We start from the raw sequence: 19,964 nt of genomic DNA on the forward strand, positions 1-19,964 counted from the left end.
TCATTTTTAACAAACTATAAAACTGTTCACACTTCACATCATCACACTACAGCAGCTTTAATCAGTAGATGTACATTTCAGTCAGCTGGTGCCCTGTAGTATGTTTCAGCAACTTTTTCACACTTGTTACCCTTAATTTTTTATTTTTATCATAATAGTTATTGTCAGTTACCATTACAGTAGTCACTATCTATTTACTATGGTTATTTTATACTACAATACTTTTTTGTAGTTGCCTTTAACAAGAATTGAAATCCACCTGATTTAACATCTATTTCGTTGTATGTCTCAGGAGAGAAGCACATTCAGTATCTAAGATTTCAGCTGTACTGGCTTGTCAAAATAGTCTAGCAGTTGTGATTTTAAAGCAGTATTTTGTGATGGGAATGCGAAAAAGCATATCTGTCTTCATTTTCTTCATCCTAAATCCACTGATAATACACCAGCATCATATCCACATCTTTGATGCTTCTCTGGACCATCAATATACTGTATACAGTATGCAGCTCTACAACTAAATTAACTAAATTATTCGACCAGTTCTTCTGCTCCTCCTTTTACTGGAGCAGTTTGTTCTCTAAATTGATCTACATTGCTATTCCATGTGTCACTTATGTCTCCCATCTTTTTCTGTGATATTTATCCATTGTTCGCAAAACCATTGCAGCTATCTTCTCAGACTGAGTCCCAGATCAGGACAAATGAAGGCAGCAGTAAAGCCTCAGACAGTCACTATTAGTTTAATAGATCCCAGTCACAGATTACACAGGCAATCTCAGTAAGCTTTTTATATGCAGTTTACTTTATCAGACTGTTACTCTGTCATAAGTAGACTGATATTGTGTGTGAAGTCACTGTTACTGTTTGTGGGAAACAGTTTCAGTTTCAGAGCCAGGATTAGACTTCAACCCTTCAAAGACAACCAAACCAGATCAGTTGGATTTTAACATTTTATATTCTCATGCACAAAATGACATTTTAAAATAAAGATACATTTCCAATGCACTGAAGACCTACATCTCTTAATGAGTAATGTTTCTCACAATACCTGACTAATTCTCAATGTCTCATCTTTAATCAAACTGATAAATAAATGACACATATGTAAGACCAGTTGTGTCTCTCAGCAGATCTTGAAGGAAGTCAGTTTGAAGTCCCCGGCAATTTTGACGTAGGTGATGACCTCCATGCTGTCACGGTTGGGAAACTGGACTTCCTGTCCGTCAGGAAGCTCCACTTCAAACATGTCTCCAGCCAGCTTCAGCACAATCTAAAATAAAGAGGATAGTTTCAGAAGATGTTTTTATTTTTAGCAGAAAATACCTGACACAGAGATCTTAAAACCTCTCCGAGCAAAACCCAACTTCCTTCATGGCTGAACATCACTGAGGGTAAGTGGGGCGAATATGCTCCTTGTGATTTGGGTGAACTGAATACGTCTTGACTTCCATCAGTAACATTCCCTCACCTTGACATCGGTGCCTCTCTGTAGGGGGTTGTGTATTTCCCGCTTCTCTTCGCCCCAACAACCATCAGTCTTTGAGTTGCACACCACAACAGATCCATCAACGTCGTCGTGGAAACGCGGGTTGAAGTGTAGCGCCAGGTCATCTGCGTCACAGCCGAGGTCGATCTGGAACCTGAGAGGGTCCAAAATTATACAGTGACACAGAAGTCTTGATACTGAGATGTATGCAGATCTTAGAACAACACAGGTTCAGTGTAAAACATACTATGATCACCAGGCTGTATAATAAAAGTGAGGATCTAAACTAAACCCAGAATACAGCTGCAAAGATATCACCGTGTTATTTGATTCAGTCAAGAGAATGAAGTAAATACATTTAATATACAATGTGTTTGGTTAGCTTACCTCTCAGCATCATGGAGAATTATCCCCTTTACTTTCAGCTGATCTCCAGCTCTCAGATTCACATTCTTCAATTCAAGTTGCTGAGAAACACAGAGGAGCAAACTTTTTCATCAGGGGAATTACAGGTTTCTGCTGCTCAGAGTGGTAGCAGATTTGGTAACAACAAAACATTCATATCTGTCAGGTATTTTTATTCAACAAATCATACTGTGTTTGTGTGCCGTGAAATAAAAGCAGAAGCAAAGCAGAGTAACTTACCATGTTCATGTTGGAAGCTGGTGTTGGTGAGCAGTCCTGGAGCTGACAGAAGATACAACAGGGTTTCACCTGATTTATGAGGTGAAGCACAAAACACTCAGTGAAAGATCTTTCATCAGTGACAGTGTGACCCACTCATCATAGACACAATCAAGTGGCCTATTCAATGCAGAGGCACTGCTCTGTTTAATCACTGCTGGTTTGACAATATGACTGATTGCTTCCTTGATCATAGAGCAGGTTGTGATGGTGCCACTGTGAAGTGAACTAACTGCTCTCCCATTGACTGTGAATGTGCTCACTGAGGAGGGTCTGCAGGACAGCAGAAACACAACATAGGAGAATATTCTGCACCTTTGGTATTCAACCAGTCTGTTAAAGTGATTGAAGTGATTGTTTAACTGAGTGAAAAGAAACACTGTGGTGCTCTTCATCAAAAATAAATAATTATTAGTATCCATTTATTGTGTGACAGGTTGTATCACGTGGCTGTCAGTGAGGAGCCTCCTACGACGTTTTTGTAGAACCTAATTTATCAATATGCAACAATATTTTTGTAATAAATGGCTGTTTACTTTTGAACCTACTTTTAATGTTAGCGGTGGTGGAATAATGAAGCTGTGTTCAGTTAAACGGTTAGTTATCGGCAGATTTTCGCTGGCTGGTCATACATCAATAACACGCTCTCCCGCGGCTACGAATTATAATGGTGCGTTTCTAATTGCGGGGGATCGAACCTGTTTCTGTATCAGGGTTATATTTCCTCATCACAGTAACACGTGTGAATGTTATTATGACTGAGTCTGTAGTAAAGCGCGCATCATGTTTCTCTACCCTGTGCAGTTTCTCCTTTATTCTGCATGAATACATTATAACTTACTTTACAATTACAACAGCTTCGTTTACACCGGACCAGCTGCGCGTAAAACGCTCAGTCCCTCTGTGCGTCTCCGGTGACTTGAACCATTTACTGATAGTGATTGACTTTGATATTTACCAGAGCTCTGTCTGCGTCATGGTCTCTGTCTAAGGTGATAGAGTCTGATTCTGCGAGCCCCGTGATGCGGGTGATGTCTGACTGGCCGTCGATTCTCGCTGTACTGAGACGAAACAGGTTGACGACAAACGACACATGTAGCAAACGTCATTGTTATTTTAGAAGGCTTTGCGATAGATTCCCTGGATACTGTGCAGTTGGTTGCGGACTTGCGCTGATGACAATGAGGGGAAAAATCATGTAAAAATAGCGTAACCCTATTTGATAGCCCTGTTAATTAGCCATTTTTCACTTTCTCCAGTAGTGTCCCAAAAACGCAATCGTATCCAGTTCAGGCATGGTCTGCTGGTTTAATGCCACCAATAAAAGCTGGTGTAATTCATTTTTATTTCATGATTTTGTTTGGAGAGAGGAGCGACTGAACGTTCCTCTGCGCTCACTGCACTCATTCACTTTTGATGACAGCAGTCATCGGTGCGTAAAAGCCAGCGTGGCTGTGCGTAAAGGAGCTCACTGCGGGAAGGAGCGTGAAACACACAGCTTCCCCTCTTACTTCCGCACGTCAGAGAGTATCGAGGATTATTTTTTATAGACCGTGTTAACAAGTGTTTTGATTTACAGCTGTGAATTTGGGACAGCTGCGTGGAGCTTCATCACGCCTGGCCACGCAACTTGGCATTGTGTTATGACTTTGATTAGAATGATTTGAGAGGGACTCACAGTGGAGGAAAGCAAATTATTAAAATGTGCCATGTCAAAATGCTTGTATGATTACAATACTCCCAATACTTCCAGTATTTCAAAATACAGTGAATAAAATTGTTAATCTTAACTAAGAATATAAATAATTTATAAAAATCATTTTTCATTGTTTTCTAGTCGTCACAGTGATAATAATACCTATATTCGATACCTACACTGATTATCTGTACTCATGAACATCACCAGGAAGCCCTGTGCCAAGTGCATTTCAAATAACTTTAGAAGTGTAAGCTGCCCTCTAGTGGTCACGGTGACGAACTGCAACACATTGACATTCGTCAAATGACATCAATGCAGACGTGATAGCAAACACTCCCGATGAAGACTATTTAAGTGACGCTAAAGCAAACAAAGTGAAGCAACTAGAAAGACTAACATAAATACTAGTGGTCACAGTGTGGAACTGTAATATGTTTAAATCATCCAGGGTCACATGATGGATGGAGGCCTTTGAAAAAGTAATCTCAGGGCGGACGTGAGACAATTTCAGTATTCTAATATTCTCGTTATTAACAGCTCATCGCAGTGCATAACAGGAAAAACAAGACTTTTCTATGAGAGCTTCTACTGCTTCGTTAACAGCTCCATTTTGGTAACTTTAATAAACCGGAAGTGGTGGTCTGGCTACATTGACGTTAGTCTGATGAATTCAGTGTGCTGCAGTTCCGGACTGTCACCGCAAGGGAGCAGTAAAAACTAATGATTTTAAATAAGCTAATAGCTTGTTTGGACGTCGTCACAGGGGTTTTATGTGAGATTTTAATAAAGTGAACATCAATATAAATTGTCTGCATATCTACCACGAAATAATGTGGAGTTGGTGTTTTTAACCCTTACTACAAGAAAACAATTTAAAAGGATTTGAGTGTATCTCCACAACTTCCGCTCTGTTGCCGGAAGTGACACAAGAAAGTAAACAGAGGAGCTGTCACTGGATCTGGAAATTAAGATAATTGCTACTAAAGGAAGCGATTTTTAAAAAATATTTATTGTGCTTGATATACATAGTAGAGACATTTGTATGAGAGACTGGTGCATAGTCTAAACAACCGGTAAGTCGTTTGCGGCGTATTTACATTTCCCAACAAGCAACATTTGCCATTACACCTGCCAACATCCTACAGTCACGTTAGCTGTTAGCTAATAAGCCAGCGTTAGCGAGCAGGTTTCTGTGAGTTGACATCCGTCACTACAAAAATACACAGTAGTGGTTTCTTCCGCAAAGTCGACATACCTATATTAATTGTTAAAATCAGTTCTACCCATTTAGCTGGCTAACATCGGGTAGCTAGCATGCACTGTAGGTTACCAGCTGTTTGTCCCTCTGCCGCAGCAGTTAGCGTCAGTGGATCAGTGGGATCAGGCGAGAGAAGCTGCGAGGAGATTCAGCTCCGCTTGAGTTTCCGACAGACCGACCTGCTTTATTTTGAGCACACTTCAGATTGTCACTGACAGAGCGTTGTAGCTCAGTTTGGCACCGACTTTATTTCTTTGGGCGCTCAGAATGAGGAAGCTGCAGAGTTCGTCACAGGGCTGCCATGATCTTTCTGTCTGACTCACGTACAGTCCCGGAACATTTGACATGATGGGTTTTGTTGTGTTCACAGGTTTGACAGGGACAGGAGTGACACTCCTACTATGTTCACAGACATGGACTATGAACTGGAGGAGGATAAACTGTGAGTTACAATCATTTTGTCTCTGTTCATGATCTGCCCCATTCAATTATATGTGTCAGTGTATTTAACAGTGCTTTACACTCAGTACTCCCATCATTTAATAATTTGTCAAATTAAACAGATTTATGCTCTGATGCTGTGCTTCTTAAAGCAGATTAAAACTGGGTCAACTGAATGCTGTGACTCTCAGTGTAACATGTTTTCTCGTCAACAGGGGGATACCAACAGTACCTGGTACTGTGTGTCTGAAGAAAGATGCTAATAATCTCATTGGGATCAGCATCGGTGGAGGGGCACAGTACTGTCCTTGTCTCTACATTGTCCAGGTCGGTACAGAACACTTGATTGTAACCGTATTTATGTTACGTACGAACATGTGTAGCGTTCCAGTTAATGCTGGAGAAATGTCTAGTTTGTGTCAGTGGTACCTTATTTAATGTGGTTGCTGTCGTCCCGCAGGTCTTTGATAACACCCCGGCAGCTCTGGAAGGGACACTGGCAGCAGGCGATGAAATCACAGGCGTGAATGGGAAACCAGTGAAGGGAAAGACCAAAGTGGAGGTGGCCAAGATGATTCAGGCTGTCCAGGTACACAGATGCCGGGAGTGACATTACAGTCCACAGTCACTTACAGTCCTGAACAACACATGCAATGCTCTGATGGCTAATTGTTTACCACTTCCACGCTCAGTCGATACACACAGTCTGGATTAAGGCCAATTCAACAACATTGTCTCTGTTACAGGTCAAGTCAACTCGTCAGTTTTTATGCTGTATGTCTTAAAATCCTGATCAAATCACCTCAGTGGCCTTTACAACCTGTTCTGACATCTTCTATCTGTTGACCCTCCTTTTAGTAGGACAAAGAACTTCCCCAGGAGGACACAAGCTGGGTAAAGTTAGGGAAAAAATCCAGTCACCTGCCAAAGCTAGGTTATTTTCTGTTGTGGCTGGTGAGTCACAAATTAAACTAGACTCCCCACCACTACCAATCATTACATTAAAAAAGTAATTGGTAATATGTCATGTCATGTCATTATCCTTAACCACTTATCCCTTTTCATGGGGTCGCAGGATGTTGCTGCTGGAGCCAATCCCAGCCTTGTCTCAGGGCGAGGGCAGGGTACTCCCTGGACAAGTCGCCAGCTCATCGCAGGGCCCTCACGTAATGAGTAATAATAGTATAATAATAATTTAAGTAATAATAATCAGGCACATGAGTAGAAGGATGCAAAATGAACAAAACACGACTTACATGTTTGTGTCTGGTTGTGGCTGCAGACTCAGCAGTGTATATTCCAACAGTTTAGTAATTATGTGTGCAAACCCGACATCAGACTGAGGAGAAGAGGGACTTTACTGGCGTGCCGAGCTCTGCTGAAGAGTCCGGGACAAAAGCTCATAGCATCACGTGGCATCACGTCACCGCTGCAGAGTGGCTGTGTTGGTTTTGGCATCCTTTGTCCACACCAAGAATTCCATGACTTCCTGTGTGATGGATTAAAGACGGGCTGCAGTGTGGGATTTGAAGGATTAGATTGTGTTGCGGTGCATTCAGTGCAAATACTGCACGTGAGTTTCACCCTCAGCACCATGAAGCGGGAAAAGTTTGCACTTTGTTGATTTTACCACATGTGAAAGAGGCCAACATGTCTTTTAGACATTCATTCATACAGTTTAATGAATCCTATAAATGGAAGACAGTCTTTTTTCTAGAAAATTGTCTTCTTTAAATAAATCCGATTCATTTTCTCAGCTTTTTACTTTCATTTATCTCTTTTTCTTTTTTTTCTTTCAGGGAGAAGCAACAATCCACTACAACAAGCTGCAGGCAGATCCCAAACAGGGGAAGTCTCTGGATATAGGTATCTTTTCCATGAAATACATGCTCACTATTAATCATCAGTCTTTAGTTTCTTTAGTAATTTATATTTGTGTGTAAATAATGTGTTATAATGTTCACTATTGCATTTTTCCCATTACAACATGAATTTTTATCCAAATCTGTACTGTTCAGTAAACATCTGTTTTTGTGTTTCAGTGCTGAAGAAAGTCAAACACCGGCTGGTGGAGAACATGAGCTCAGGCACTGCAGACGCTCTCGGACTCAGCAGAGCCATTCTATGCAACGGTAAGATTATTATTATTATTACAAACAGTCTGATTTCATGAATTGAATGCTACATGTAGATATAAAGCTCTACTTGAGTCGACTGATTGTTCTTTACAGATGGACTGGTCAAACGCCTGGAAGAGCTGGAGAAAACAGCAGAGCTCTACAAAGGTAAAGAGGGAAAAAAACTGGTCTTCAGTAAACTTGAGCGATGACCCTTTTGTGTTTTGTGTAATCACTGAAATGAGCTCACTTTTAATCTGATGCTTTCGTCAGGCGGAGAGTGTGGAGATTTACTTGTTGCCTCTGTTTGCTTGCAGGGCTGATGGAGCACACAAAGAGGCTGCTCCGAGCTTTCTTTGAGCTCTCTCAAACTCACAGAGGTGAGTGACTAATCAAAGTCAGATATTATAAAGTATTACTAATTTCTTTGGTGCACTCTTTTCACCTTTGACATTTACAGGCAAATAAAATAGAGATAGAACAAAACATAGATAGTGTTAATAGATCTCAGTTTATCTCTGCTTCAGTGTCTAATACATCTGACTGGTGTCTGAAATTCCGCCCTTCCAGCGTTCGGGGATGTGTTTTCGGTCATCGGGGTACGGGAGCCCCAGGCTGCAGCCAGCGAGGCTTTCGTGAAGTTTGCTGATGCTCACCGCAACATTGAGAAATACGGCATCCAGCTGCTGAAGACCATCAAACCTGTGAGTAAAGACCCTCGAGAACACTCAGGACTCTTGAAGTTACACTGTGGAGCTTTTGACCTTTAGCAAGCGGTATGATTTGACAGATTTACAAGCTGGTCCCCATTTTGATTGTGCAGTTCAAGGGCATCAGTCTATGTCCCGCCATGCAGTTTCACGGTTTGACGCTTGGTGGCAGTAGCACACTATAAATCATATCAACATTTTAAGAACTTGTCTTGTTTTGTCAGAAAGGAAACACACTCAGCACACTGCTTGAGAAAAACTCCACAGGGCACCTTTCAAAGAGAGAAACGTTTTTATTTAAATGTTCTTGTAGTTGACTCGAAAAAGTTTTAAGGGACTCGATGAGCTTATTTTCGCTGTGTATTTGTGGCTCGGTTAAATTTGATCAAGCATCATTAATAGAAGCACAAAGCACATCTTTGTTTAGAGTCTAAAGTCGATCCAGCTCAGCTCTCCTATATTGTGTCTCTGTCATGTACGGATCTCATGACGTGATCATGTTGTATCATATATCATGTCGTTGTGTAGATGCTCCACGATCTGAACACGTACCTTCACAAGGCCATACCGGACACGAAGCTCACCATCCGCAAGTACCTGGATGTGAAGTTTGAATATCTGGTGAGTCAGCAGCCGCGTGTGTCTTTTAGTCAAAGTGTGATCGTGCCATCACTTGTAAATCTGTTCAAGAAATCAGTCAACAGAGAAACAAAATGAATTCTCTGTGTCTTTCAGTCGTACTGCCTGAAGGTGAAGGAAATGGATGATGAAGAATACAGCAGTATTGTGAGTCGTCATTTGAGTAAGCAAGATTTACAGGTTGCTCAAAGCATCAGTCATCTGAAGCAGTGAATAATGTGCTTCCTCCTGCAGGCCATGGGAGAGCCCCTGTATCGAGTCAGCACCGGGAACTATGAGTACCGCCTGGTGCTGCGCTGTCGGCAGGAGGCGCGAGCCCGCTTCGCCAAAATGAGGAAGGACGTTCTGGAGAAGATAGAGCTGTTGGATCAGAAACATGGTCTGTTGTTGTTGTTGTTGTTTACAACTCACTCCGGTGCAAATGACACTGTCATTACACCTCTGGTCAGTTTCTCTCTGTCGCCCACGAAAGGAGCGAAGTCTGTCACTCCGACCACCCAGCCATGTCGGGATGTAAATTTAGTCACAGGTCGAAACACATCTGATATCTGAAGCAGGATGTGAGAGATGAAGTGCTGGTACTGTGTACATGCCACACATGAGTAGGGATGCAGCAAAATGACCAGTTTAACCAGTAACCATGGTTTAAAATGCTGTGGTTTTGCAATCCTACAGAGTCGGCTGCAACGACTGTTTCTGTTCTCACCCAAAAAAGGGACACAATGTTTTTTGAAGTAGCTCGACTCTCAGGGCCGTGTGAACCAACGGCAACAAAGCAGGAAAAGGAGTATGGCACCGTTTATGGCATGTTAACCCTTCCAGGGCATAACAGCTGCAGAAGAGATGTTCTCAGTTAATTTCCAATTTCCCATTCAAATTTAAAGACATGCTTTGATTTTCTTTGATGTAACACATATTTTGACTTGTGCTACATTTTAACTTTATGCATTTATTATCAAGATATTATTATTCTGAGCCAGTTTTGGACAAGATAATTTTAGTGCGATTAGTGTGCGCCCAGCTTGAGAAGCTGAATTTTTTCGAGTCAGATTAGTCAGAAGAAATGCACTAACAAGCGACGCAAAGATACAGAGAAATGTAAAGCAAAGAGGGGAATACAAAAGTAGCTTGATTTCCCTCCTGTCCTCTCCACCTACAGTCCAGGACATCGTGTTCCAGCTGCAGCGCTTCGTCTCGGGCATGTCGCACTACTATGACGAGTGCTACGCCGTCCTGAAGGAGGCCGATGTGTTCCCCATCGAGGTGGACCTCTCCCGCACCATGATCAACTACAGCAGCCAGTCGCTCTCCTCCTACACCGGAGATGAGGAGGACGAGGACGAGGAAGGAGGAGGAGATGGAGAGGGAGGAGGCAGCGGCGCGGGCAGACAAGCAGAGAACGGCGCTGAGAAACTGATAGATGATGAGTGAGTGTGTGTGTGTGTGTGTGTGTGTGTGTGTGTGTGTGTGTGTGTGTTCTTGTGGAGCGCAGTCCATCCCCGTGACATAAACATTCTTCACTTGCAATTAGTGTCAGTGCGCTCACCAAGCGGGGCTCTGTGCGGTGCTATAGCAGATTGAATGAGTAAAACTGCTGTCAGAACGGTGATAAACTACTGAAAGTGCTGCTGCGTTGGTGTCTTGGTAGTGTTTTCTTCTTGTAATACTCTGAAATGAACGGCATTGTTATGATTTTACTGTAACGAATATTCACTGTCAACTTTCTCCTGCTTTACAATGTGATCGTCCTCCACACATAAGGTCGTTGCCTATGACTGTGAGAGAGACCACACAAACAGGAAGCTACTTTCTTTTAATCTGAATGTAATAGATGGGCTGTTATGAAGCAGATTAGGGATTATATTCATATGAGGTGTGCCTTCTTTGTTCTTAATGAAGTGTAAAATGTCTGGGCTGTGTGTCAGTGTGCATATTCTGGATTGTAAAACTTATACTTTAATATTTACATTTTTATTTTGTTATTTTCTTTGCTGCAAACTTGACACATTTTTCAGTTTTACAGTTTTCACTCTGCTTACGCTGCTCGAAAATGGATAAATATGCGAAAATGTGAAGGTGTAGTTGAAGATCATTACGGACACTGACGTGAATCTGCTGTTACGTTATGGCTATGTCCTCTGTTTTTACTTCTTCTAATTATATTTTTAGTTGTTACACAAGAGAGAGCTTGCCTTTGCCACTCAAAATCTCCACAACCAAAGTCTTTTCCCTCCCACATGATTCAAGTTAAAAAAAATTTTGTTTTTTTTGTTTGGTTTTTTTGGCACTCTCGCCCATGTTGCTAACTTCCCTTCAACAGTGTGTGTTTTCATTTCCAGCAGTGTCCTGCGCTCAGGTAGTGTTTCTGTGTATGAAGGGAAAGCTGCACACAGCCTGACAGAGCTGTAACACTGTGGAAACCGACTGAAAAATACAAACACTACATGTAAATAAGTATGAAAAAAAAGGGAAAGGGTGTAAAAAAAAAACCTCGTCATTCCTACCTTATTTATTGTTTATGTCAAAATATATTTGCAAGTTGTAATGAGCAAGATAACTTCTATATTACAGTGAAAATAATTGTTCACTCCTGTGTGTCTTTCTTGTCTGCAGAGGTGTCAAGATGATTTAATGGATTTTAATAACAGACACTTGGGGGCAGTATGACATCAGAGCACACTGTTCTTGAATTAAAAACAGTTTACCCATGTATTGTTTTGTTCTTACGACTTTTGTAGTGAATCAGATGGACCTAACGTCATTGTATGTTATTTTGTCTAAAACAGATAAATTGATAGATGCCCAAAGCATACTGGCTGAAATATGTTGTATATGAAAATATGAAATGAGTTAATTTTATATTAGCTAAGTTGCCTTTTATCATGAATAAAGTCATAATAGCTAAAGTGTTTTGCCTTTTCAAATTTCTGGCCTGGACGTCACTACGTTGTACCATAATTATCATATCTCTCTATGAATAGTTTCCTGGTGATACAAGAGAGCCGCACAGCCCCAGTGGCCTAATGGATAAGGCACTGGCCTCCTAAGCCAGGGATTGTGGGTTCGAGTCCCATCTGGGGTGATTGCTTTTTGTTCCCGCGTATAAACTCTCAAATCAAAGGTGACAGTGAAATATATACTTTAATTATGCCAAATCAAGTACGACTCTGTGCTCACACCAAAGGTGCCGTGTACTTGTGCTGTCCCTTAATTTTTTATTATTGCAGCCAATCAGGAAACGCTCCGGTCCATGCGCACTGATTCGGTTCCTTCGGAATTTCCCACCGCCCAGAGACAGCTGATTTCCTCTTCGCCTGAACTTCGTTGGCAGATCAGAGTCTCTCTCTGCTGTTGCATTAGCTTTATATCTGCACACACGCAGCCATGCTTTTCGTAAAGAGGCTGTATGTCTTTCTTTTGCTTATTACGGCGACGGCCACCGCGTCCTCTGACAGTAAGTGGGTCGACCTCATGTGAAATCACGAGTGGTTGTATAAAGATCGAATGGCTTTACGTGTCGGGATTTGACTGAACGCACGCATGCTGCTTTGTGCTGCTGTCGACTCTCTGTGTCCGTGATTTAACGTGTGTCTGACGACTGGTCGAGTTGAATATATTTCGCTTACCTTTTGGAAAACTCACGAGTCCTCCTGCTGCTGCTGATTTGTTTTAGTTTTAACTTTCATTTTCAATCTATGAAGTCCTATTAACATAACTCAGTCTAGAAAGATGCGCGTGGATAAAAGAGAAGAGCAAAGTATGAGTGAGTCTTGTGACTGACAGTAAATGTCGTCTGTCACTCAAGCAGTAAAAGAATAAAATAAAGAAAAAGACATTAAAAAAAGCAATGCATGTGATAGATGCACCAGTACACATCATGTAATTGGTATCTGCCTGCAGTATCAGTAGGAGATGTTGTATTGCCATTTAGTCTGTTTTATGCCCCCTTACTGACCTCACTGACATCTGCTCTCTTTTCAGAGATGACAGCAGCCACGGTGTACTGGGACGCCCAACACAAGACCGTCCTGCTGAAGGAGGGGGTGCTGGAGACAGAGGGGGATGCATACGGGTATCTGAACAATACCCTGTCCAGCACAGGCTGGAGCATCCTCGAGATCCGTGCCGGGTACGGACAGACCCCTGAAACTGACGAGGTCACTTTCTTCCTGGCCGGCTACCTGGAAGGCTTCCTCACTGCCCAGTAAGTGTCATGAATGTCACTGCTCCCATAAAGTATCCTTATCTTTCCACAGAGAGGTCTATTCCTGCCGCTCACACATCTGATAATGAAAACACATGTGAGGCATCACAGTGGTGATTGGTAGGTCATCAGTGACCGCTGCTGAAGAATCGAAATTCAGTATTCCTTTGATTACATGTATTCAGTCGCCACACATGCTCTCCCTCCGCAGGCAGATGATGGACCACTACACCAACATGTTTCCGCAGCTGATCCACGACCCAAAGGTCCTCGGCCCGGTTAAGACTTTCATGGCGTGAGTCTGTTTTCTCTTCCTTGTAGAAATTATTAAACCACGAGAAGCAGCGCCGCTGCCACGTACAGTACCCGAGCTGAGACATATGTCATCATCTTTCATATCCTCTTCTTCTTCTCTTTTCAGTGTAGCTCACATTACGCCCAGTTTAGGACTAAGTGTGCCCAAAGATTTAGGATCTCTCTGTACTGGCACTTGGCTTAATGCAGTTCACTCCTGACAGTGGTTATATTGTAGACTTCAGTGGAAAGAGGACAATATAGACATGATTATTGTTTGCTGAAGTCAAGATTTCAGATCTTTGGACAATGCAATGTTTTAAAGGTTTTTAGTTTCCCAGAGGGATCATATTTCTTTCCATGCAGGATTTCCCAGTTTCTGCCCTCTAATTATCAACATGTATCTGTATGTATGTATCTTTCGATCACGAGCCCAGTGTTTTACACTAAGCATCAAATGTCTCTCTTGTCCTTGCAGGAAGCAGGACTCGTGGACCAGAGAGCAGGTGAAAATGAACAAGAGCTCTGATCCTCTGTGGAAACACGCAGGCTTCATCGTGGCTCAGTTGGACGGGCTGCAAGCAGGAGTTGCAGACTGGGCTAAGAAACAAGGGAGAAAGGTATGATTGGCCATTTCATAGCATTCTGACTGGTGTTTATACTGGCCAGTGAGGGCAGCAACTCTCTTTTACATGCAAAGAAGACCTTTGGTTACACCAAAATACAACAGTAGAGAACAATTTGACAAAAACACAAAATGAATCAGTGGGGAAGATACAGAAGAAACAATTGCAAAAAAAAATCAAAATCAGCGTATACATTCATTAAATATGTACATATGTAAAGATACAACATAGAGGTACGCTGCTTAAGAAAATCTACACATTCTTTGCTTCAAGATCTTCATGATGTTCACTTCATCTGACTGCTGCGCTGCTTTAAACACTTCTCTGCAAAGTTGATATTTAAAATGAGGAACTTCCAATGCGAGCCAAGCTTGTGATCATAGATCACAGCTTCACACTCAAAACTTGAACGGGAAATGAGAGTGTAGGCTCGTAGCTTGTAGATAACAAGCAGCCACGTTATTTTCAGAGTTGGTTTATGATGAAAAGGTGCCAATAGTACTTTATGATTATCAAGTAGCATCCTTATGTCCTTATTAGTTTTAGCACCAGGTTAGATTATTAAGAGGTTACTGGTGGGACATAAAGTTGACTGCAGCTTGGATGGTGCAGATGTGATATCAAATGTCTAGTGTGAGTTGCTGCGTTTTGGAGATATTTACAGTAGAGATGTCTGCCTTCTCTCAAATGTAATGGAACTAGATGGCACTCGGCTTGTGGTGCTCTCCCAGAGCACCACAAGCCGAGTCTCTTCCCAGAAATCATGACCTGGTTACTGATGATAATCCTCGGACCTTTTCATGTGAGAACTATTGCGTCTTTAACTGACAGACCAAAATCAACATGCTGAAGGGAACCTGCATCTACTTGTAGAAGAGAGGCTTGTGCTGCTAACAGCGAGGGATGTAAACATTACTGGCGTCCTCCTCAGCTGAGCCGTTACATAAGTTAGCTCAGTCAGCTCGCCTCTTGTCCATGGGTGGATGCACACTTCCTTCTGCGTGGTTGTTTGGAAAGAAAGTGGTTCCTACATGAAACTGCTCACAGCAAGGTCTGTGGATCATCTTGCGTAATAGGATCTGATTTCAAGAAAGAGACATTGCTGTTTAGCTTTTCAAGTTTTTCAAGTTTTTTTTTTTTTCTTTGAACACCACGAGCCGGGTGCTCATCTTGTTCCTTTATATATGAGAGGAAGGAGATATCTCTATAGCTGGTGGCTCCAAAAAATTGCAGCACACAGCAAATCACAACTCATCTGTTGTTTCGTAAGGGAATTAATTTAGATCGGCGGCTGTCTCACTGTGGAAGCAGCACTGCTCTTCATTGCCATTTGCTGACCTGCAGGTGTTTATCTGGTGTCCTTCCCATAGCCGCTGTCCCTGTTTGACGTCCAGTTCCTGAATGCAGTGGGGGACCTGCTGGATCTGATCCCAGCTTTGGTCCCCTCCTCCAAACCCCCGCTCAGAAACTTCAAACTTCCAGGGATGGGGCACTGCTCTGCACTCATCAAGGTCAGAGGTCAAAACATGTTCCAGTCAGGTCGTAAGGCCTGTTACATACTCGACATAACACATGCACACAGCACCACAGGATTATTATTAAAAGAAAGTGTTCTAGAAGTCGTCTTCCTGCTAAGCTCCTGTGCTGGAAAAGGTTCTCATTAGCATTAGCTCTGATCAGGGCATTTATATGTTGTTGTGCTAAATGAGCAAAGCAAGCAATTATCGCTAAAGTTTAAAATAAAAATTTCCCTAAAAATAAAATTTCCTGTGAAAATAAATGCACATACAGCAGAAATATTGTACCTTTTTTTAGGGAATGTTATATCTATGAGGAGTGCAGTTCGTGCTGTGTTTCACCAGGCCTTTCCTCATAGACTCCACATTATTGCCGTAGCAAAGTGCTCGCCATTTCTCCGCCTTTGTTCGGTCACACTGAACCAAGCAGTGCCGGCGTAAAGACTTCGGCTTGCTCTGCTGCAGCTCTCACGCAGAGAGTGATCCTGAGAATCAGCGCATGATGGTGCTACTCTGTGTTTAACTGAGTCAGTAATCTCTCCCCCCCCCCCCAAATTGGCTTTAAAATTAAATCAAACATAAAATATTCGATACATTATCGAGCTTTGACAACTTTTCTTTCATCATCGTCAGAGTTGCACAAAATCCCCAAATCAACATGGCTTTTCTGTCATTTTATCGTCTCATATCTCTGTGATCAAGCCTGATATTTGTGTGTCTTTGGAAACCTTGGGAATCACCAAAGGGACTGTAGGGGGAAAGAGCTTGAAGATGACGTTTTGGCTCGTTTACATGTGACCCTAAATTGGGTCATTGCACGAAGCATGAGTCGAGCTGCTGTGTCTAAATAAGTGCTTCTTTTGATCAAATTTACACTGACACAAATTCCAGTCATGTTTCTGCTGACACAGGAATGCCAGATAGACTGTCAAGTCCAACTCTGCTTTATTTCTTTCCGTCCTCTCCCTCAGATGCTGCCCGGCTTTGAGAACCTCCTGTTTGCCCACTCCAGCTGGTACACGTACGCCGCCACCATGCGGATCTACAAACACTGGGACTTCCACATCACTGAGCCCCATGCAGCCACTGGGAAACTGTCCTTCAGCAGCTACCCTGGTGTGTAGGAGTTCTCCTTTTGTTTTGCGATCACAGTTATGCAATAGAAGCAAAGGTTCGCCACCATCAGGAATTCTCAGAACGGCAAGGAGGACCACACCGTAACAGCTTATGATCATTTTCATGCATGTTCCAAATTAACGTTGGCGTTAAAAATCTAAAATTAAACCGTTGTTTTAAACACCGATTCTCTCCTGGACGCATATATTGGTATTCCGCATGATTTTCGACTACTTTTGTGTGAGAATCCACGTTCATCTCTTATTATCTCATATACCCTTCGCCAGCACACACACACACACACACACACACACACACACACACACACACACACACACACACACACACACACACACACACTTCTTTCTGACCAACGCACACATTCTCCTGCTGTCAGCAACGAATTCCACAAATGTTGGACAGGCTTGTTTGTGGTGATGGTCAGAAATGACCTCTGCTTGTCTTTCTCTTCAGGTTTCCTGGTGTCTCTGGATGACTTCTACCTCTTGGGCAGCAATCTGATGATGACCCAGACCACCAACAATGTCTTCAACTCCTCCCTTTATGACGCAGTCACTCCCAGCAGCCTGCTGGCGTGGCAGAGGGTCAGGCTGGCTCACAGTTTGGCACACACTGGGGAAGAGTGGGCCAAAACCTTCTCCAAGTACAATTCTGGTGAGTGATTATGTATTTATATAGCACTCAGCATACCGATTCTTTTCGTTATTGTGTGACAAATGATTTTACAAGACAGCAGAGACGCACAGGTTCAACATAGATTAACTGGCCAATAACTTGAGTCAGCAGCAGTTATGTTGGCTGGCTACACATGTTGAAATAAGAGAGAAATGTGTGGGTGTGGAGTTATAAAGGCAGGAGCTTATCACACCTCTGCAGCCTGCTCCACCTGACGCTCCAGGCTACCTCAGCTGCTACTGGCATGCTTGAAATCAAACAATCGTAACTCTGGTTTCGGTTTCACGAGTGCAATGCTTAATCACTGTTCTTTTCAACTTGAACGCCTGAGCTGTGACGCTTCTGAGTCCTCAAGCTAGCTGTCAATGTAACTTCTTTAATGTATGGCTGTTTAAAATGCATAACATTTTTTCAGAGGCTTTTCAGTGCACAAACTGATCAACCTTTTTGCTTCTGTACCTGCTCATCATCGATCTACCATCACCCATCCTCAACTCTTGCAGGTACCTACAACAACCAGTACATGGTGTTGGACAGGAGCAAAGTGAAGCTGGGCCACAGCGTCGAGGACGGCGCTCTGACTGTGGTGGAGCAGATCCCCGGCTTGGTGGAGTACTCTGACCAGACACAGGCGCTGCGCAGAGGTAACAACCGATCCAATTTTTTTCTGATTTCTGCAGCGTTCGTTTCATTTGGGAGTTTGTAGAATTAATCTCCCCCTCCGCCTGTGTTTTACTGCAGGGTACTGGCCCTCCTACAACGTTCCCTTCCACCAGAAGATTTACTCGCTGAGTGGTTATGGACAAATGTGGGAGGAGTATGGAGAGGACTTCTCTTACGATCTCTGTCCCAGAGCCAAGATCTTCCGCCGTGACCAGGCTGATGTCAAGGACCTGGACTCCTTGAAGCACATCATGAGGTCTAATGGTGTGTGGCTCCGTCTGATTTTCTTAGTTTATATGAGAGCCTGACAGATACTGGATTATTTATTTTCAGTTAGCTCTCAAATGTGGTTATCAAACCCTTGTAATAAAGAAATGTAATGGATGCAGGATATTAAACAGCTTAACAATAAGTATTATTACATTAAGAACTGTAAAAAAAAAAAAAAAAAGAAAGGAAAAAAAGACTGATATCTGTGCATATTGGACAACATATACACCACTATAGATATAGATAGATCTTTGATAAAATCAGCAGACTACAACATCTCTCAGCCTCCAGCTTGTGTGTCCCACATTCAGCTGGTTCTCTGAATAAACTGGAACCTGGATTTCCTTTTCTTGTTTTAATTTTTGGGTGCTTTTTTTCAGACTACAAGAAGGATCCATACTCCAAGGGTGACCCCTGCAAGTCCATCTGCTGCCGGGGCGACCTGAGGACAGAGAGGCCTTCGCCGTCAGGCTGCTACGACACTAAGGTAGCGTCCTGTCACCACACAGAGCTTACATTATGGTCATGAAGGTTGGTTGTGTTCAAAAAAGATGCTTTTTGGCTCAGCTGAGATTTTCTCTGCTTGCTGTGTTGCCCTCCGTCCAGGTAACAGATTTCCTCATGGCTGGGGACTTCCGTGCGGAGGCGGTGAACGGGCCAACGACAGAGGATGGACTCAAGCCGTTCGTCTGGGATAAATTCAGCAGCATCAGCCACCAGGGCCTGCCGCAGTACTACAACTTCACCTTCATCAAGATCCAGCCCCTTCTCTTTGAGCCATGAGGTGTGTGCATGTGTGTGTGTCTGTCAGAGAGACTTTCTGTCGGATGCTTTCAGAGTGCTGAATGAGAATCAAAGGTACAATTTGTGAAATGATGATTTTTATCTGAACTGTTGCTTGAAGTTCAGAATTGCGTCCTGCCAACGTGCTTTTTTCCTTAAATCTTTAAATTTAAACTGCCAAACTGTCAAACTGCCAATCAAATTTGAACACGTCTCAGGGTGTGTTGGATGATTATGGATCTCAGTAGAAGGCAGTGGCGTTTTTTTGATACCTGCAGCCATTCGTGCCTTGAACACTGAGAGCAACTTCATGATTTTATGAAATGAAGAATCAGTGCACTAAATCTGTGGTTATTCTTGAATGTTTTTTATATAAATGCAAAAATCATTTTGATGATAGATGAACAATCGGTGCAATGTCACACTCAGGGCGGTTGAACTTTGGTGCTGTGCTCTGCTGTGCATCAATTTTTGTGATACTATGTACAATAAGAATATCTCAGGTTTGTATTTTTGGTGTAAACCTCTGTTTCTTACAATATATAATGAGTAATACATCACATCTGTATCATGCCATCATTTAAAGTGTGAATTGTTTATTAAAGGTGTACACTTGTACCAGTGCAGTCCTGTCTTCAGTCTGGTCTTGTGCAGCTCCTGGTTGAGACATTTTCCCCGGTGCTAGCTGCTCTGTGCTCTGTGTTGTTAGAGGTTCCCAGCTTGTTGTGAAGAGCTTTTGCTGAGGTTCGCTGCAGTCTATA

The 19,964-nt window shown here is 42.6% G+C and overlaps 3 protein-coding genes and 1 non-coding gene across 11 annotated transcripts; 3 read left to right on the plus strand and 1 right to left on the minus strand.

Moving 5' to 3' along the window:
* Positions 1-724: 724 nt before the first annotated feature.
* Positions 725-6,109, minus strand: LOC119013527 (galectin-1-like). Of its 7 annotated transcripts, none has more exons than XM_037088143.1 (5): positions 5,998-6,109; positions 2,132-2,200; positions 1,874-1,953; positions 1,469-1,640; positions 725-1,270 (listed from the first exon to the last, which is right to left on the minus strand). In XM_037088143.1, exons 2-5 carry the CDS (start codon positions 2,138-2,140, stop codon positions 1,124-1,126), a joined length of 408 nt encoding a protein of 135 aa, XP_036944038.1. In that variant the 5' UTR covers positions 2,141-2,200; positions 5,998-6,109; the 3' UTR covers positions 725-1,123. The 7 variants fall into 7 exon arrangements, with proteins under 7 accessions (XP_036944038.1, XP_036944039.1, XP_036944041.1 ...); XM_037088144.1 differs by lacking the exon at positions 5,998-6,109 and adding an exon at positions 5,200-5,451; XM_037088146.1 differs by lacking the exon at positions 5,998-6,109 and adding an exon at positions 5,153-5,451.
* On the plus strand, positions 4,778-11,861 carry pick1 (protein interacting with prkca 1). Its single transcript, XM_037088141.1, has 13 exons — positions 4,778-4,942; positions 5,498-5,569; positions 5,784-5,895; positions 6,029-6,157; positions 7,368-7,434; positions 7,611-7,700; positions 7,800-7,853; positions 8,003-8,065; positions 8,256-8,389; positions 8,924-9,016; positions 9,131-9,181; positions 9,269-9,413; positions 10,194-11,861. Exons 2-13 carry the CDS (start codon positions 5,529-5,531, stop codon positions 10,463-10,465), a joined length of 1,251 nt encoding a protein of 416 aa, XP_036944036.1. The 5' UTR covers positions 4,778-4,942; positions 5,498-5,528; the 3' UTR covers positions 10,466-11,861.
* A 182-nt stretch (positions 11,862-12,043) lies between these two features.
* trnar-ccu lies at positions 12,044-12,116 on the plus strand. Its single transcript has one exon. It is a non-coding gene; the product is annotated as a tRNA-Arg (tRNA).
* Positions 12,117-12,307: 191 nt separating this feature from the next.
* Positions 12,308-19,821, plus strand: plbd1 (phospholipase B domain containing 1). 2 transcript variants are annotated; one of them, XM_037088139.1, is made up of 11 exons: positions 12,308-12,488; positions 13,016-13,238; positions 13,450-13,533; positions 14,011-14,152; positions 15,529-15,669; positions 16,647-16,791; positions 17,266-17,466; positions 17,991-18,131; positions 18,229-18,414; positions 18,801-18,907; positions 19,027-19,821. In XM_037088139.1, the coding sequence occupies exons 1-11, from the start codon at positions 12,419-12,421 to the stop codon at positions 19,201-19,203; spliced, it is 1,617 nt and encodes a 538-aa protein (XP_036944034.1). In that variant the 5' UTR covers positions 12,308-12,418; the 3' UTR covers positions 19,204-19,821. The 2 variants fall into 2 exon arrangements, with proteins under 2 accessions (XP_036944034.1, XP_036944035.1); XM_037088140.1 differs by lacking the exon at positions 12,308-12,488 and adding an exon at positions 12,749-12,797.
* Positions 19,822-19,964: the final 143 nt, after the last annotated feature.

The sequence above is a fragment of the Acanthopagrus latus genome, chromosome 23, assembly GCF_904848185.1.
Source record: "Acanthopagrus latus isolate v.2019 chromosome 23, fAcaLat1.1, whole genome shotgun sequence".
NCBI classification, from domain to species: Eukaryota; Metazoa; Chordata; class Actinopteri; order Spariformes; family Sparidae; genus Acanthopagrus; species Acanthopagrus latus.

Excerpts from the sequence above, each read along its gene's own strand:
- LOC119013527 (XM_037088143.1), bottom strand. Across the intron at positions 1,641-1,873 it reads ATTCTCCATGATGCTGAGAG|GTTCCAGATCGACCTCGGCT; the intron begins GTAAGCTAACCA and ends GGACCCTCTCAG. Across the intron at positions 1,271-1,468 it reads AGAGAGGCACCGATGTCAAG|ATTGTGCTGAAGCTGGCTGG; the intron begins GTGAGGGAATGT and ends TCTTTATTTTAG.
- pick1 (XM_037088141.1), top strand. The coding sequence starts at position 5,529 with ATGTTCACAGACATGGACTATGAACTGGAGGAGGATAAACT. Across the intron at positions 7,701-7,799 it reads CAGAGCCATTCTATGCAACG|ATGGACTGGTCAAACGCCTG; the intron begins GTAAGATTATTA and ends TGTTCTTTACAG. Across the intron at positions 8,390-8,923 it reads TGCTGAAGACCATCAAACCT|ATGCTCCACGATCTGAACAC; the intron begins GTGAGTAAAGAC and ends GTCGTTGTGTAG.
- plbd1 (XM_037088139.1), top strand. The coding sequence starts at position 12,419 with ATGCTTTTCGTAAAGAGGCTGTATGTCTTTCTTTTGCTTATTACGGCG. Across the intron at positions 15,670-16,646 it reads ACTGCTCTGCACTCATCAAG|ATGCTGCCCGGCTTTGAGAA; the intron begins GTCAGAGGTCAA and ends CCTCTCCCTCAG. Across the intron at positions 18,132-18,228 it reads GACACAGGCGCTGCGCAGAG|GGTACTGGCCCTCCTACAAC; the intron begins GTAACAACCGAT and ends GTTTTACTGCAG.